This window comes from Dipodomys merriami, unplaced genomic scaffold (assembly GCF_024711535.1).
Source record: "Dipodomys merriami isolate MVZ:Mamm:240054 unplaced genomic scaffold, mDipMer1.0.p SCAF_122, whole genome shotgun sequence".
In the NCBI taxonomy this organism is placed as follows: domain Eukaryota; kingdom Metazoa; phylum Chordata; class Mammalia; order Rodentia; family Heteromyidae; genus Dipodomys; species Dipodomys merriami.
The window spans coordinates 350001-366525 of NW_027202516.1; the positions used below are offsets into that span (position 1 = coordinate 350001).

The following is a 16525-nucleotide window of genomic DNA, read 5'->3' on the forward strand; positions in this document are numbered from 1 at the left end:
TATTTTACTATTTTTTATACTGCCTGTGGGCTTTTTCTCCCAACTCATGTAAAAGGCATTATGCTTTAATGGACTGTCTGAAGATGGAAATGAATTATAATTTTCTTAAACTTCAATTTAATCAATGCCAGAGGCAACACATATATAGATTTTCTCATGAAAAGTTCTACTCTACTTGAACTCCTTGTACTGTTCTTTATTAGAAAAATTTCAGAGTCCAAATACATGAACATGTATGGGTAAATATGTAAGTTTATTAACTATTTTTTCATTATTCTAATTAATTACCACTGAGATATTATCCTGAAACTTATTTTATTTTGATTTTTGGATAAACCCAAAGAAAGAAGCAAATTTTATCCTTGAGCACATAGGCCTTGTATTTATTAAACTGGGTTTAAATTCTTCTTTTCTCCTTTTTTTTAAATTTAAGAGATAGGGTTTTACTATGTAGCCCAGACTGGTCTCAAAGTTGATACACTCCTTTGCTGGCCACTTGAGTGCTTGGATAACAAGCAGGCACTGCCATAGACAGCTAGCTTTGAATTCTTGATCTGCCTTTTTCTAAGGCTAGTCATTTTACTCACCTTCTCTGAAATAGTCATCTTGAAAATGATAACAGGACATACAACTAACTTACAAATTTCATAATATTGTACATCAATAGAATAGTAAAAAGTCATTAGAATAATGATATTCCCCTAAAAAAATTAGAGACATATTGCTGTATGTAGTTGGTGGTATTTTCTCCTTTATAACATGTATAGCTATTCAAGAGGCTAAGACCTACAGGATAAGAAAACATAAGAAAAGTCCTTGAGAACCAATCCCAATCTCCACCTAATCAGCAAAATGTTGGACCAGAAGTATGGTTCAAATGGTAGAGCACTAGCTGTGAATAAGCAAGCCAAGCAAGAATGTGAGGACCTAAGTTCAAGCCATGGTGCTGGCACAAAAACCAAACCAAACCAAACCAACTTTTAAACCACTAAATTTTTGTAATTTTTGGCAGCAACAGGAAACTAATGTAGTTATCCTTTAAAAAATAATCTGATACATAATCTCATGATGTAATTCACAATACAAAAATGACAAGTATGTACTTAAGAGTGTCTTCTAAGGTGGACCTGTTGCAACAATGAGAAGTACAAAATGTCATGTCAAAACCAGCTTTACAATGTCGGTGTGGGGGGGGGGAGGGGGGTATAATTGGGTGGGGGGGAGGGGGGAGGCTGGGAAGGGAGGTGAAGGGTAAACAAAGGAGGAGGCTGCAATGCTTGGTAAGAAATGTATGCATTATCCTGCCCATGTAATTGTAATCCCTCTGTACAGTATGTTCTCAAATAAAATAAAATAAAAAATATATATATAAAAAAAGAGTGTCTTCTAGTGAAATATGCTTATTGTTTAAATTACTCCTTAGACTACTTAGCCACTACCACTACCACTGGAGAAGAGAACTCCTAAATGAATGCCCTGGGTCTTACTATAATTACAGCTCAAAGATAATATAGTAACTACTGCAAAATTCAGTACATTTGATATTCTCCAGGCATATTTAATGAGAAATTCATATTTTTTGAATTGGTATCTATAATACTAGGCAAGCAGAGAAAATTCTTACCTGTGTAATTCAATGACATCCCACAGTAATTAAGCTGAATGAAGGCATTTCATGACTCTAGTTACACATTTCCCTCATCGAGGGCAGCTGTGTGGTCTGCGATTAATAGTAGTGCTGTGCTAAGGAAAACCTGGCTTATTTTGCAGGTGGATGTTCACATATATGGCCTTGAAGGTGGTCATAATATAAGGTACCTATAATATTGGATTCTCTGTAATCAGCATTAGTCACTTTTGATATGCAATCTGCAGTGACATGAAGTGCTTAGGGCCTAACTGCATGAGCACAAATTCTGCTGCTTGTAGTTTAGAGACTGGTTCACTTGCCCTTTTCATGCCTTCATTCTTCTCATTCTAACTTGGCCAGCATCATATTATGTTAACTTCAAAGCTAATTTAATGCTGTGGTATCCAGACTTGAAGATGGTGACTGATAATCCCTGCCTCTTGGTGTTTATCCTTTGGTAGACCTGAATAAGTAAGCTTCTGGCTGGGAACACATTACATGAGTTTGCCTTCTCAGTCAAGTATATTTATGTGACTAAAACAAGTACTGGCTAAAATCTTAGCATAACTTTACAAAGAACTTTAGACAGAACCACTAATTAGGTCAACCCATATTCTTGACTCTAAGAAATAGCAAAATATAGTCAATGTTTATTCTTAAAAGCCGCTAAGCTAGCACAGTGGCTCACACCTGTAATCGTTAATTGGCAGGTGGAGATCAGGAGGTTTGTGCCTTGTGGCCAGCCCAGGCAAAAACTCTACAAGATCTATAAAGGGCTGAGTGTGATGACATACCTGTCATCCCAGCTACATGGGAAGTGTATATAGGAAAAAAAATCACAGTTCAGGCCAGTCTAGGGAAAGAGCAAAGTAAGACTGTTAGAGTGAGTTAAGTGCTAGAGTGCCTCCCTATCAAGCACAAAGCTCTGAGCCACAGGGAAACCCCACACACCAGTGAACCTGTGTGAGCAGGCAGGGTACTTGACAGGTTGGATGGCTTATCTTTTCTCATTTTGGGTATTTCATAGGGGAAGGATGGATGATAAAAACATTCTCAACAGATGTCGGGTGCTGGTAGCCTACACCTATAACCCTAGCTACTCAGAAGGCTGAAAGCTGATGATCGTGGTTTGAAGCCAGCTCAGGCAGGAAAGTAGAGGAGGCTCTTATCTCCTATTTATAACCAAAAAATCTGGAATTCGAGCTGTGGCTCAAGTGGTAGAGCACTAGCTTTGAGCAAAAGAAGCTCTGAGATAATGCCCAAGCTGTGTCCAGAACTAGTGCGCGTACCCACACATACTCACACACAACTATCAAAAGAATACCTGTGCCAGTCACTTGTATAATGCTTACCACTGGCCAAGATTGCATCAAATACCCTGGAGTGAAGGGTCATGATCACATATCTGGTCTGTGACCTCTGAGTTAGCTTATGGTTGTTTAGGCTGATTCTATTAGGAGAAAGATGAGGCCAAGGGAAAGCTACATGGGAGAACTCACAGTAAGTGAACTCAAAGTTAATAAATGAAGATAATTGAGTGTGAGTGTGTGTGTGAGATAAATGAGTGCATTAAAGATTAAACATTTTGATACACATAATACCTAATTGGTACCTCAATGGGACTTTATAAAGTACAATTTATTTTCAAAATATGTTGTAGTTTTCAATATGTCTTACTTTCTCTGTTATATTTATTTTTGGGTGTTTTATCATTTTAGATCTTACAATCCATTATTTATGGATTTTCCTCTTAATTTCCTTTCCAGGTTGGTCATGACACAGTTAAAAACAATTGCTTTTTATATGTTGATCTTGGGCCTGGAAATTTGCTGAATAATTACTAGTTCTTGTGATTTATTGTGAACTTTCTGGACTTTTCTACATATATAATCTTGTCATCTGTGAGAAGATTTAGTGTACTTCTTCCTTTCAAAATTTTGAACCTTTTTATTCTTGGCTTAATGCAGTGAATAGATAGAACTGTCCTACTGTATTTAGTACAAGTGGTTACTGTAGGGTGACTTGTCTCATTCCTCATCTTAGGGAGGACTGCTTCAGTCCTTTACTGCTCAGTATTATTTAGTTGGTCTCTCCACAAATACTCTATTATTTTGAGAAAGTTAACATCTATTCCTCATATCCTGAACTTATTTTTAAACTTATTTTATCATGTCGCTGCAACATGATAGTGGCATTTACTGTTCTTAAACCTTAGAAGAATGATAACTATTGTCCGAAAAGACAACAGTAACTTTGTTCATCTGCCACATTACTTTCACCCTTGTGTTAATTCTGAACCAGGCAGTGGGAACCATTCCAGGACATACAGAGCACAACGCTTTGGGAATAAGTGTGCTCTTGTCCCATAATATCCATTAAGTTGGATGAAAGCTTTAAGAAGATACAGGCTAAGGCAAGGAATGCAGGCATAGTGCCTTATACTCAAAGCACCAAGCAAAAGCGAAAAAACACAAATGTTCTTCCTAATTTCTTACCTAGGACCAAAATACAACTATAGTTATTTCTAGTCTATCTTTAAAATGGATATACCTGTATTTTTATTGTGACTTTTTAGGCTTTAGCACGGATTTATTTTAGTATTACAGGATAAAGTAAGGAGAAAAGGAAAAAAAGAGAAAGATTTCATTTTCCTCTACAGAAGATGAGCGTTAAAGACTCTTGTTGGTTTGTGTGAAAGGGTCTCACTAGGTAACCCATTCTGCCTCTGCCTGGCAAGGGCTAGGAGCTGCATTACCAAATATCAGCATAAGTTTTTAAATGGTCGTTTAGTAAATGATGTAATTGTAATTTTTGAGGGGATGATTGAGCTGACATTTTGTTATTCATATATGTGTTTGGTATCCTGAATAAGATTAGCAAAGTTACTTACATGCAAAATCAGTGCACATGATTACAAACATGTAAATGTGTGTTTGTTCTCTCATACGTAGAGAATAAAACATAACACTTTAAACAAAATATGGATGAAACACAAAGTCATTTTTGTTGGCCTAATTTTTGTTGGGAGTTAATAGCAACCACCTTTCTGTCTCTATGAATTTGTCTACTTCAGCTAGGACATGTTCTCTAAAAATATTTTATATACTACCATGCTATACACAGTTAGACTTTACTAATATTGTTTCATATACAATCATATATTAAGAGAATTGCAAGCAAAAATTGTACCAAGTGTCTGTATTATCTATAATAATTTCAATTCTTGAACATGATGACATTCTCCAAAGACTATTTCCATACTATTTCTGTACTGCTTTCCACGAGTGATTTTTAAATTACTATCTAAATTAAACTAAATTTTAACCCAATCTCCCTACATTTCTACTATCATTATATATTACTTACATGTATGTCTCAGTGGAAAAGTTTTAATATTCTTGAAGGTTTTTTATATTGAAACATCTCTTAGCCTTTATCTTCTTATTTTATACTACATACAATAGATTATTCATTCACCTGTGTATGAAAAATATTATATTTTACTGATGTGATTGCTTACCCAGAAATAATATTTGAGCTAAAAGTCAACAATTGGAGGATTTAATTTCAAGAATAACAGCAATAACTTCCACCTTGGAAATCATCTTCATTACTCTTGATGTGAAGTACTACTCCTTAGATGCTATCAAAGAGAACAAAAGTGTGTCATAGTCTCAACCCTCCATCCATATACAGCCTACATGCCATCAGCTTCCCAAGACAGATAATTTCAGCATCAAAAATGGTTTATTTGGACTGTTAGGCCACTTTAGAATTAGGACATTTTCTTTCTACCAGTTATTAGAACTCAAAATAGCAGCAATCAAAGTACACTAGCCAACACCCAAGTACAGCTCTTTTTCTGCAGGTCTTACTTTATGCATTGTATCAATTTACATATGATGTACTAATTTTGAAGTGTTCCAACTAGAAATCCAGAAAGCACACACATATTCCAGCTCTCAGTGGTGGATATTCATTTTTTGTGAGATATTCACATATACCATATATTGTGGCTCTGAGCACACTACAAAGAAGTGATTTTGTTTTTTAATGAACACACTGTTGTAACAATTGGTAATCAACAGAGCCAAGCCTATATTCCTGTTTCTTTTAATATAATCCTGAAGTAAATCATAGAAGTTATAAGAGAAACTGGAACTGATTTCACTTAGTGACATTTAAAGCCAAGGGGCCCTGACAGGGCTCTTGAGTAATAACACCTAGTCAATCAGCATTTCTTATTGTACTGTACCAATCCTAGGCACCAAACCATTAGTAGGTTAAATAAACTTAAAGTACATAAATGGAGACCATTGGTCTCCATAAATAACCAAAATGAAACAATTTTTCTCATCAATGATTCTTATTGTGACTATCTAGTGAATCATTGGAGTATGCAGTCAAATCAGGGTGCTATAAGAATATGAAAATGGAAATGCTGTTTCATTTAATAATGTAGATGTGTATTCTTTTATTAGTGAGCAAAGATAAACCTAATTAAATGCCTTTTATTTTGACCTTTCTTACAAAGGAAGATGTATTAAATTATATAGTTTGTGCATAAAACTCAGTAATATCCTACAATTCATACTTTGTGCATCCTTTGAACTGACATTTGGTTGGGGGGTAAACTTTTCCAGAATATCTCATTTTCAGTAAGTGAAACCTCATGTATAAGACGATCCTAGAGGACAAAAACTCATGTTTAAAATGAGGTAAGTCTTTTTAAACTAGGCAAATTAATTGAGTGATAATTTTGGTTGTTTACAATTAGAAGAGGTGGGTTTGCCCAGAGTTATAATGTATTCACGTGTAAGTGCATAATGCTTTATAGTCAATAATCATTTACACAAAATTCTTCTTTTTGGGGGGGTCCGGTCGTGGGGCCTGAACTCTGGGCCTGGGTGCTGTTCCTCAGCTCTTCAGCTCAAGGCTAGCGCTCTACCACTTGAGCCACAGCGCCACTTCCGGCTCTTTTCTTTTTGCTTATGTGGTGCTGAAGAATTGAACCCAGGGCCTCAGGCATGCAAGGCAAGTGCTCTACCACTGAGCCACCTTCCCAGCCCCCATTTATACTAAATTCTTAACTTATTTACATACATATAATGCATACATATGTATATGTGTATATATGTATACATACATACATACATACACACACACACACACACATACACACACACAGCTGTGTTCATGGGCCTGCTCTGGGAATATCTGATCACTAATGAGGGAGCTTATAAGGTATTTACACAGGTTACCCATTGTAACAATGAGATGTACAAGACACTATGTTGAAAAATGAACTTTACAATTTAGGCGGGGGGGGGGGGGGGGAAGGGGGAGGAGGGAGTGTAGTTGTGGAGGTGGGGGGAAGGGATGGTAGGGGAAAAACAAAGGAGGAGGCAACAATGCTTGATAGGAAATGCGCTCATGACCTTGCTCATGTAACTGTAACCCCTCTGTACAGCATTTTTACAATAAAAAACGTATTAAAAAAGATATTTACATGTGAACCACTGGAGAACATGGGGACATGGAACCATCTACTGAAAACATATAGACTTGATGCTGATGAATGAACATTGTTGGTCATGTTCTGTTTAGAAACAGCCAAAACTAGGATTTAGTTTGGGAGTATGTTGGTTCCCAAGGGTGAATGTAGCTTACATATTTGTATTTTACAATGCATTCTAAACCATATAAACATCACAAAATTAGGATACTTATTTTCTTTTAATTTGCTTAATGCTTTCTAAGTGTATTGTGTTAGAATTAATATCAGGTATTGGATAAAAGTTTACCTGAGAAAATACAAATGATAAATATTGAGTTTTGATAGTGACTGTAATGGCCTGGGTAACTGGCGACATTGCATAATTAAGCCAATGGCTCCTGTGATATGATCTTAGTGTGCACTTTTACTTATGGAAAAGTGAACTATGGATAATAATGTAATTGTTGCTGATGAATATAGTAAGAGTTTCTCTATTGTTGTAACTAGTGGAACTGGATTTGTGCATGCCCATCAGTCCCTTGCTTTAACATCTTAGTATGTTAAAATGCAAAATGTGATCCAATTATTTACAACACTTTTCTAACTTTGATAGCTGAGGTTGACATCTGACCCAAGCTTCATGACCACACTGTGCCCTGACCCCACTGGAGACTGGTAGAGCTTTTCTTTCATATATGTCTTACAAACCTGGCACAGGATGTATGACATCCTACATGCAATCAAATAAACAAGCATGAACTCTCTGAAGGAATCATGTCTTTGAAAGAAATATGAGATAGAAATCTTCTGAGAAGCACATCCAAAGAGAAAGACACAATCCTTAGGGTTCTCTCATTACATTTAGAATGAGATCCAAATTATTTTCCATCTATCAAATCCTTCACATACTAATACAGTACTTGTATTTCTCCTATTTGTGCACAATCACAGTAGTCATAATTACCCCAGTCAATTCTAAGAACAGGCCAAGCTCTTTAAGGCCAGAGGGCTGTTGTTGGGCAAGTTTTCCTGCCTGGATGTCTTTGTTTGCACATTTCACACATCTTGCTCCTTATTTTCTGTTATGTTTTGATTTAACCGACAGCTTATTTGCTATACAGCATCTACGCTAGCAATAGAGGTGTAGGTGTGTGTGTGTGTGTGTGCATGCATGCGAATTCCATTGTATTTTCTTATCCCCTTGAGTTTCTCATAGCTTTTTATCACAATCAACAGTTATCATTTCTTATTGTACTTGGTTTAATTTGTCATTCTCATTGGAAATCACCTCCTATGAGGAGAGGAAATGTAATGTGTGTGTATCCTACTAGCCAATGTTTCTCCAGTCCCTATTCCTCAATATTTCTTAAAATTATTGAATAAGTGCATAGGTGATACTTAACAGAGAAAAGGAGGTAGAAGTTTAACACAATTATAAGCTTCATGATCCAAAACTATTTAAATTTTAATTTGTTTTAACATGTGAAACTGGGTTCTCTCTGTCTTTGCCTCAGTTTCTGCATCCATAAGAGCAGAGAAACTAATATTCAGTCCTTGTTTTCAGAGTGCTTTTGAGAGGATGAATTGTAATGATGGATATAAGGCAGGTTAAAATTTAAGCATTATAGACCAAAGCAAGCTTAATAAACATATAAATAAATACTGAACCCACTGGCATATAGCAAGAGAATTCAGAAAAGTGGCAGCACATTTTATGGGTAGCAAAGTTGCACTCCCTTCCTACATTATTCCAAACCAACAGAAAGGAAAAATGAGTGTATGCAGAGAATCCAAGAGCTGGTGAGACCTGTTGTACCAGTTCAGGTAAGCAAGTGGCACTTAAGGGTCCCATCACCCCCAAGGTGATGAACCTAGTGCCTTTAACTGTCCCTTAGAGGCTGTGTTCAGCCACAGTGCCTAACCCTGAGAGAGAAGGTCATATCCAAAGTGAAAGGGTAAAATGAAAGCAGCCATGCTTACCTTTGTTCTAGTCTTTTGGTAATCTTACTTTTTTTGTTCACTCCCCTTCCAGTCTGTAGGCCCTCCAAGATGGGAATGAAGAGAGGAGGCTTGTGGTGTTACCTCGAGTTCAAGAGTGCAGAGCTGTGCATCTGAGCTGGTAAGTGTTGCTTGGGATCAAGAAACATTTGCCTTGAGTTGTGGGTTCTAGGACACCAGCCACATCATCTTTGTTCTGTTTTGACATGCCTAGGAGACAAAGGGACTGCAGGTGAGGTCCAGCTCCCTTCCCTGGGCAGCCAGGAGCCACCTGCACCACAAGTGAGGTCAGGCCCCCTCCACACTGGCACCTAGGGGTCACTTGGACCACAGGTGAGGGTTAGCTCCCTCCCCTGGGCGTCCGAGGGTCACCTGGACAGCAGGTGAGGTCCTCCCTCTCCCCTGGGGTGTCTGCAGGTCACCTGGACGGCAGGTGAGGTCCTCCCTCCCCGTCCCCTGGGGCTTCCGCACTTTCCCGCGTTTTCCCGCCTCAGCGGCCCAGGCTACTCGGCCTGGGCCACTAGAGCCCCACGTGGACCGCGCCTTTGACGCCCGGCCCACTGCGCGCGGGCTCTGGGCACCTCCAGCCGCCTGCCCGGGGCCGGGGGCCGCGAGCACCGCCAGGGCCGCGAGCACCGCCAGGGCCGGGAGCACCGGGCCGGGGCCGGGGACCGCGAGCACCGCCAGGGCCGGGGGCCGGGAGCACCGCCCGCCCGGGGCCGGGGACCGCGAGCACCGCCCGCCCGGGGCCGGGGACCGCGAGCACCGCCAGGGCCGGGGGCCGGGAGCACCGCCCGCCCGGGGCCGGGGACCGCGAGCACCGCCCGCCCGGGGCCGGGGACCGCGAGCACCGCCCGCCCGCGGCCGGGAGAACCGCCCGCCCGGGGCCGGGGGCCGGGGACCGGGGGCCGGGAGTATCGCCCGCCCGGGGCCGGGGCCGGGGGCCGAGAGCACCGCCAGGGCCGGGGGCCGGGAGCATCGCCCGGGCCGGGGCCGGGGGCCGAGAGAACCGCCCGCCCCGGGGCCGGCGCTGAGAAAAGTACCCGCCCCGGAGGCCGGCGCTGAGAGAAGAAAGCGTCCGTACCTCCCGCGCGCCCCTCCCCGCGGCAGCGGTCTCCTGCCAGTCAGAAGGCTCGACCTGCAGCTCACCCAATCAAAGTTCGCAGCCTCCGCAGAAGCCCCGCCTCCTCACGGAGGACGCTCCAATGAGCGGCAGGCGGAGGCGGGCCTCGGCCCGCTCCCGCCTCTCCAGATAAGGCCGCGGGTGGGAGCTCGGGCTCTGCGATATTGGGACCGAGAGCGACCCGCGGGCGGGTGCGGGGCGAGGCCCGACGGCGGGGTCGCGGCGCTCCGAGCAGGGGCCGGTGAGGGCGCCGGGTCCGCTCCCGAGGCGGGCCGCAGGCGCCGCGGCGGAGCCCGGGCTGCCCGCCACTCTGCGTCGGAGCGCGCGCCTGGCGCCTGGCGGCGGACGGTCGGCGTCCGCGCGATGGAAGAGGAGAAATACCTGCCGGAGCTGATGGCCGAGAAGGACAGCCTGGACCCGTCCTTCGTGCACGCCTCGCGCCTCCTGGCGGAAGGTGGGCGGCCGTGCCGGGTGCGGGGCGCGGGGGCCGGGTCCGGGGACTCCGCGGGGCTGCGGGGCGCGGGGTCCGGGTCCGGGGACTCCGCGGGGCTGCGGGGCGCGGGGTCCGGGTCCGGGGACTCCGCGGGACGCGTGGCGCGGGGTCCGGGTCCGGGGACTCCGTACCGGGTGCGGGGCCGCGGGGTCCGGGTCCGGGGACTCCGCGGGGCTGCGGGGCGCGGGGTCCGGGTCCGGGGACTCCGCGGGGCTGCGGGGCGCGGGGCGCGGGGTCCGGGTCCGGGGACTCCGCGGGGCTGCGGGGCGCGGGGTCCGGGTCCGGGGACTCCGCGGGGCTGCGGGGCGCGGGGGCCGGGTCCGGGGACTCCGCGGGACGCGTGGCGCGGGGTCCGGGTCCGGGGACTCCGCGGGGCTGCGGGGCGCGGGGCGCGGGGTCCGGGGCCGGGGACTCCGCGGGGCTGCGGGGCGCGGGGTCCGGGTCCGGGGACTCCGCGGGGCTGCGGGGCGCGGGGTCCGGGGCCGCCGCGTGCGATCCACGGCCTCCTGGCCCGGGGCCGGCCGAGTCCCCTTAGCCGCCGTCCGCGGGGCCGGACAGCGTGCGCGGGGCCGGGCCGAGCGCTCAGCAGTTGGATTGAAGCGCGGGAGCGCGTGCGGGCGGCGTCGGCCGGACCCAGGGCGGCCACCGGCCCCGGCTCCCCCCACCGCGTGCGTCTCCTTTGGTGCTCCTGAGCCGTACCCCCTCCCGTCCCGTCCCCCGTCCCCGTCCCGCTCCCCCCGTCCCCGTCCCGCTCCCCCCGTCCCCGTCCCGTCCCCGTCCCGCCCCCCCGTCCCCGTCCCGCCCCCCCCCCCAGTCCCGTCCCATCCCGGGGCCATGCCTGTCCTAAGGTGGTGGACAAGCCGGGTGGGGCACAAACTTGGGCGCGGCAAGAGCCGCCCAGGCCCCTCGCTGCACTTGTCAGCAAACCACCCACCCCTCTCGTTGTTGTTTTTAAGTTACAGCTGCAGCCTCTTTTCGGAGGAGGGCTTCATTAGTAGAGAATTCACCATCACCACATTGGCTACCGCGCAGTTCTGGGCCTTGGGTAGCTGTGGACTAACCTGCAATAAAAACGGAGAGACACACCTTCCTCTAGCTCTCAGCAGTAAAACAGTGTTGGGGACTTAGCTGTACCTGGAAGGAAGATTCTCCTTCACGTGCCATTCATATGCGCACTAGGTTTATTCGGATATCTTACTGATGAATTATTACTAGCAACAGAAAGTTCTCCTAATGTCTGATTAGGATGAATCTCAGAATATTGAACATGGCAAACAACTAAACTCTTAGAAAAGGCTGGTTTTGCAGAATAATTTGCAGAATGATTTAATTTTTACAACTTTCTTGTTTAATCAACGAAGAAAGAGTAATGCAGAGTGCAACTATGGTCAGTTAAACAGCTAATCTTTTTTTTTTTTTTCCGTAAAGAAAAGTCAACTGCATCAATAGAATAGAAATATTGAAAACAAGTTGATAGACACTACTATTGCCTGAAAGGCTAAAAACAGTTGAGCTTCCTCAAGCAGTTTACTTGAATACATTTTCAGAAGAGTATTTATAAAGACTTTAAAATGAGAAAGGGTTACAAGTTGATTATTTTTCTGCCTGCCAATTGGAGTTCCCTTCAGTCGTTAATGTGAATTATTGTGCTTCACATCTGCCAAATGAGAGATGTCTTTGAAAAAAATGCATAATCTTGTGTGATAAACTGGTATTTCACATGGCGGACCAGAAAGTGCTGGGCACCTGGATCCTCTCAAGAGTTGGTTGATATTTGGAACAGGTATTGATGGACCAGGTAATTTAGTTTTTCCCCACTAGGGGGCAGCATGTCCTGCTTTTGTACAGAATTAGAAAGCTCTTAAATAGAAAAATATCTAAGTAAGAAACAAAGAGGTCCCAAATTTCAGAGATATCATTAAGGAGGAGAGAGAATGAAGAAGACAATGGTAATAATCTTAGGATATAAAGTATATAGATAGTTATTCATAAATGATGCAGAGTGTTCAGCTTGCTTCTCAGTTCCTGGGGCTCCTTCCCACAACTGCTTATTAAAGCATATAAGGCCACAGTTCTCTAGAATCTCAGTGAATTATATGTGATGTTATACATCCTTCATTACCTTTGCAAAGGCCACTTGCCAAGATTTCTAGGTTGTGTTTCAGATCTCTGTAGAAAAGTATTTTTGGGATGATGCTTTTCTTCATACCTGGAAATGGTACAGATTGAAGGCAGTGGCTCTAAGTAAAGCTGACATAGATATTCATTTGGAAGGAAGGGTACATTGGGGTAGATTTCAGACTGTAATGTACACACAGTCTCAAGACTGAGTAATTCAGTCCTGAGTAATTCAGTAATTCAGATGATTCAGTTCTTGGAATTATTTTCTAGAACTCAATACATAAATGGTAAGGCCGGCTTGCACAGTGATTTTTATGTTTTGATTGGTAATAGATGCAAATCAGTACTCACTTAGAATTAAAAGACTGCTTCACTTAGAATTGAAATCCCTGAGAATAAGAGGGCTGATTTGATGGTTTCCCCGCCTCCCTTATTTTTGTTGTCTTTTGTCTTATTTCATGTCTTCCTACTGTGTACTTTATTGTGGATCATTCTGAGAAAACTACTTTAAAAAACCCAAACATTTGATATTTTTGTTACTTAGAATACATCTTGAATAGCATGGTTTGAAGAATGTTTCAAACCTATATGATTAATTAAAACAACTTTCCTTCTAAAATTATGTTAGGTATCCTTTTGTTGTGAAAGGTGTTTCAGAATATAAGGAAACAGCAAACTCAGCATGATTCTTAAAGTTCTACTCAGCTTCTGAATTTGCTTGCAAGATGAAATGACATGAGGTTATTTATATCTATGCTGTTTCTGAGGTGAATCCACATACCTGGATTTTAATTCAGCCTTTACCCAAACTGAATTTTGTTAGCTTTTTTCTCCCTGGGCTCAGTTTTCTTGTCTCTCAAAGAGTTGGGCTAGATGGTCTGTGTTTCTTTGCAATTCTAATTAGATCCCAGCTTATTGCTGATGCAAAGAAGTGATGTTTGTATACTCATCAGATAAAAATCAATGGCTGCACATTTTTGAAACTTCTTTCATTCCTTCCTAGTGTAATGACTCATAATACATTTATTGCACTATATATATAATCTAATTTTAAGCATACACGTTATTTTGGGTACTGGGGAAAGATTTATGTTCATAATTCTGTTGAACTATTTTCAGGGCTTAGGACCAAAAATGTGTGTGGATAGAAATATTCTTGTTTGCAATTAAGTGTTACTGCTGATTGACATAGATCTATTCAGATTGATAGATTCAGTTATGGAGATTCCATACTTTCAAGAATGTTAGTAAACTTTGTTGGCCTAGAGCTTTGCAGATACATATGAAATCTTAGAAATATGGAGAACAACAGAAATTTAATATTTATTACAAGTAGTTACATTTAAATTCTCAAGGGTTATTTCACAATTTAAATTATATTTCTTGACAAGTCTTAAGTTAGAAATTTATTGATATTATGTTTAAAACCAACTTCTGATATAGTATTCATATGACTCTAACTTACTCTTCTATGAATGGGATATTTTTTCCTCCCAATACATTTGATAAGATAAAAATCTTATTTACATTTTTTAGTGTAACAAGAATGGGCAAAAATGAATTTCAATTATCTTTGATCATAAAACAAATACAGTGAAAAATTCTAACTCAGCAAGTATGGGATATATCACATTTCCCTCTATGATACACAGTTTTCTTTTGATAACACAGGAAATGTGTTACTTCCCAAATAGTGTTCTTTTAAGATTAAATGTTATACTTGTGGTAGTATATGCAGTATTTTGTAAAAATGTAGCAAAAAACAGTTATATTCATGTAAGAATCTTTAAGAAATATCCTTAATATTTTAATGTGTTTGTAGAGTTGGCCTCAGCTTTTGTAAAAAAATGAGAAAAATTAGCACTGCCTAGTGCTGTTTTCTTAGAATTGCTGCTGAGTGAAATTTAGTTCATAAATCAAATTAAGAAATAAATTGTCTTGTGAAAAATCATTCCAGTGACGAATTCTAATGTGTCATGTCCCCTTAGTCAACTGTTACTCACCAGTGTTTACCTTAAGCTTTACTTGTTCCATTCCCGCATCTTTTGGTGATAGTCAGTCCGCGAGGAGAAGCTCTTCCGCTGAACCCATGCATCCTTCATTCTTTGTGTGTGGTTTCACCACCTCCCTTATTGGGGGAAATATCTCTTCTGTGTTCCTGCGTTTCTACGCTTCTATGTTCTTCCTGTGTTCGGCATTCTCCAGGAGACTTCTGTACTCATCCTTACTGTCATTCATCCCCAGAAGACTTAATGTTTCCCTTTGTTCAAGGTTCATTTGTCCACCCCTTGACACTAAATGTTAGTGTTCGTCACTGAACTTATTCAGTGGCTATATCCTTTCCTCCTATTGCACACATTAACCCATCTGTCTATCCTTTTCTTGTAGAAAAGTCTTGTCCATATGATACAATCCAAATTCCTTGGAAAATAGAGTGTGTGATTTACTTGCAAAAATAATAGCTTTATGTATGTATGTATGTATGTATGTATGTATGTCAGCCTTGGGGCTTGAATCCTGGGCCTGGGTGTTGTCCCCTTTTGCTCAAGGTAGTGCTCTAACACTTTGAGCCACAGCACCACTTCTTGTTTTCTGGTGGTTAATTGGAGATAAGAGTCTCACAGACTTTTCTGCCTGAATTGGCTTTGAACTGAGAACCTCCTGAGCAGCTAGGATTACAGGTATGGACCACCACCGCTTGGCTGCTTTAATCTTTGTTGACATGTATGCACATGGTCCTTGTATCCTTCAAGCTTCTGGTAGGTAACTTATGTTTTGAACTTACCTCTTTAAAGTGCTTCAGTCTGTCTTCTGTCTGCATCGTAATTGCAGATTAGAATGTAGATTACAATCTTCTCCTAATTCAAATCTAGTAAACATTTTCTAACCTCTCATCATGTCCTACCTACTCTTTCCACTGTTAGACTTGTACCAGTGTCCTTCCTACTGCACTTACAGGCAGTGCCTAACACTGGATTTGCTTTTGTTTTGGATCATCTTCCAATAAACACCTCCTTGCCCCCATCACATAAAAATGCTTATCTAGGGATTAATTCAAAATTAAAGTCTGACCATCTCCTTTGATTCATTCCCATTTTCTTGCTCCTTGACTTTCTAATGACACATGTCTATATCTTTCTAGACTCAAGTCTTGATCATTTTTGCCTAATGATTTCAGATATACCAACCTCTCTGTAGTTCCCTCTCTGTACCCCTTCCCTTATCCCTGCCACTTCACACAACATTTCTCTGTCCATCCTTCTTACTCTCGGTGTGTAATTGTTAGCCTTTGTCTGGATTTGCTCTGGATTGTGAGCCCTGAGGAGCGAAGCCAAGTGTTTAGTGCTGTGTCAGCAGTGTCTCTTGTGATGCTCAGATGATACCTTCTAGGCTTTGTTCTTTGCTCGCTCTTCACAGGTGACTGGCTCACCATAACGGAGGTGTTGCCCTTGCTACAACTTCTCCATGCAACATACTCCTCACCTAACATGTATCCCCAATTGTAATTTCTACTGATTCAACAAAGTCAGTCTGGCTGTTCCTTCCTCTAAGAAGCCTTCCTCATGGGTTCCCTATCTCATTAATTATGCATTAGGTGAACTTCTGGCTTTCTTTGTCCTGACCTTTCCACTGCTACATTAGAAACATGCAACTCTTGTTTGA

The 16525-nt window shown here is 42.7% G+C and overlaps 1 protein-coding gene and 1 long non-coding RNA gene across 7 annotated transcripts in view; one reads left to right on the forward strand and one right to left on the reverse strand.

Annotated features, from left to right (window-relative positions):
• The window catches only part of LOC138823717 (uncharacterized), a 91363-nt gene extending 82032 nt beyond the window's left edge, over nt 1-9331 (reverse strand). The window contains exon 1 of the long non-coding RNA XR_011370888.1: nt 9108-9331. This is a non-coding gene — a long non-coding RNA (uncharacterized lncRNA). The remainder of the gene's footprint in view (nt 1-9107) is intronic.
• Nucleotides 9332-10380: 1049 nt separating this feature from the next.
• Nucleotides 10381-16525, forward strand: part of Khdrbs2 (KH RNA binding domain containing, signal transduction associated 2) — a 309495-nt gene continuing 303350 nt past the window's right edge. For all 6 annotated transcript variants that reach the window (XR_011370892.1, XR_011370891.1, XR_011370893.1 and 3 more), the window contains exon 1: nt 10381-10702. Coding sequence is in view for 3 of the 6 variants with exons in the window: in XM_070017225.1 (XP_069873326.1) it covers nt 10612-10702 (91 nt within the window). In the remaining 3 variants the exon portion in view is untranslated. The remainder of the gene's footprint in view (nt 10703-16525) is intronic.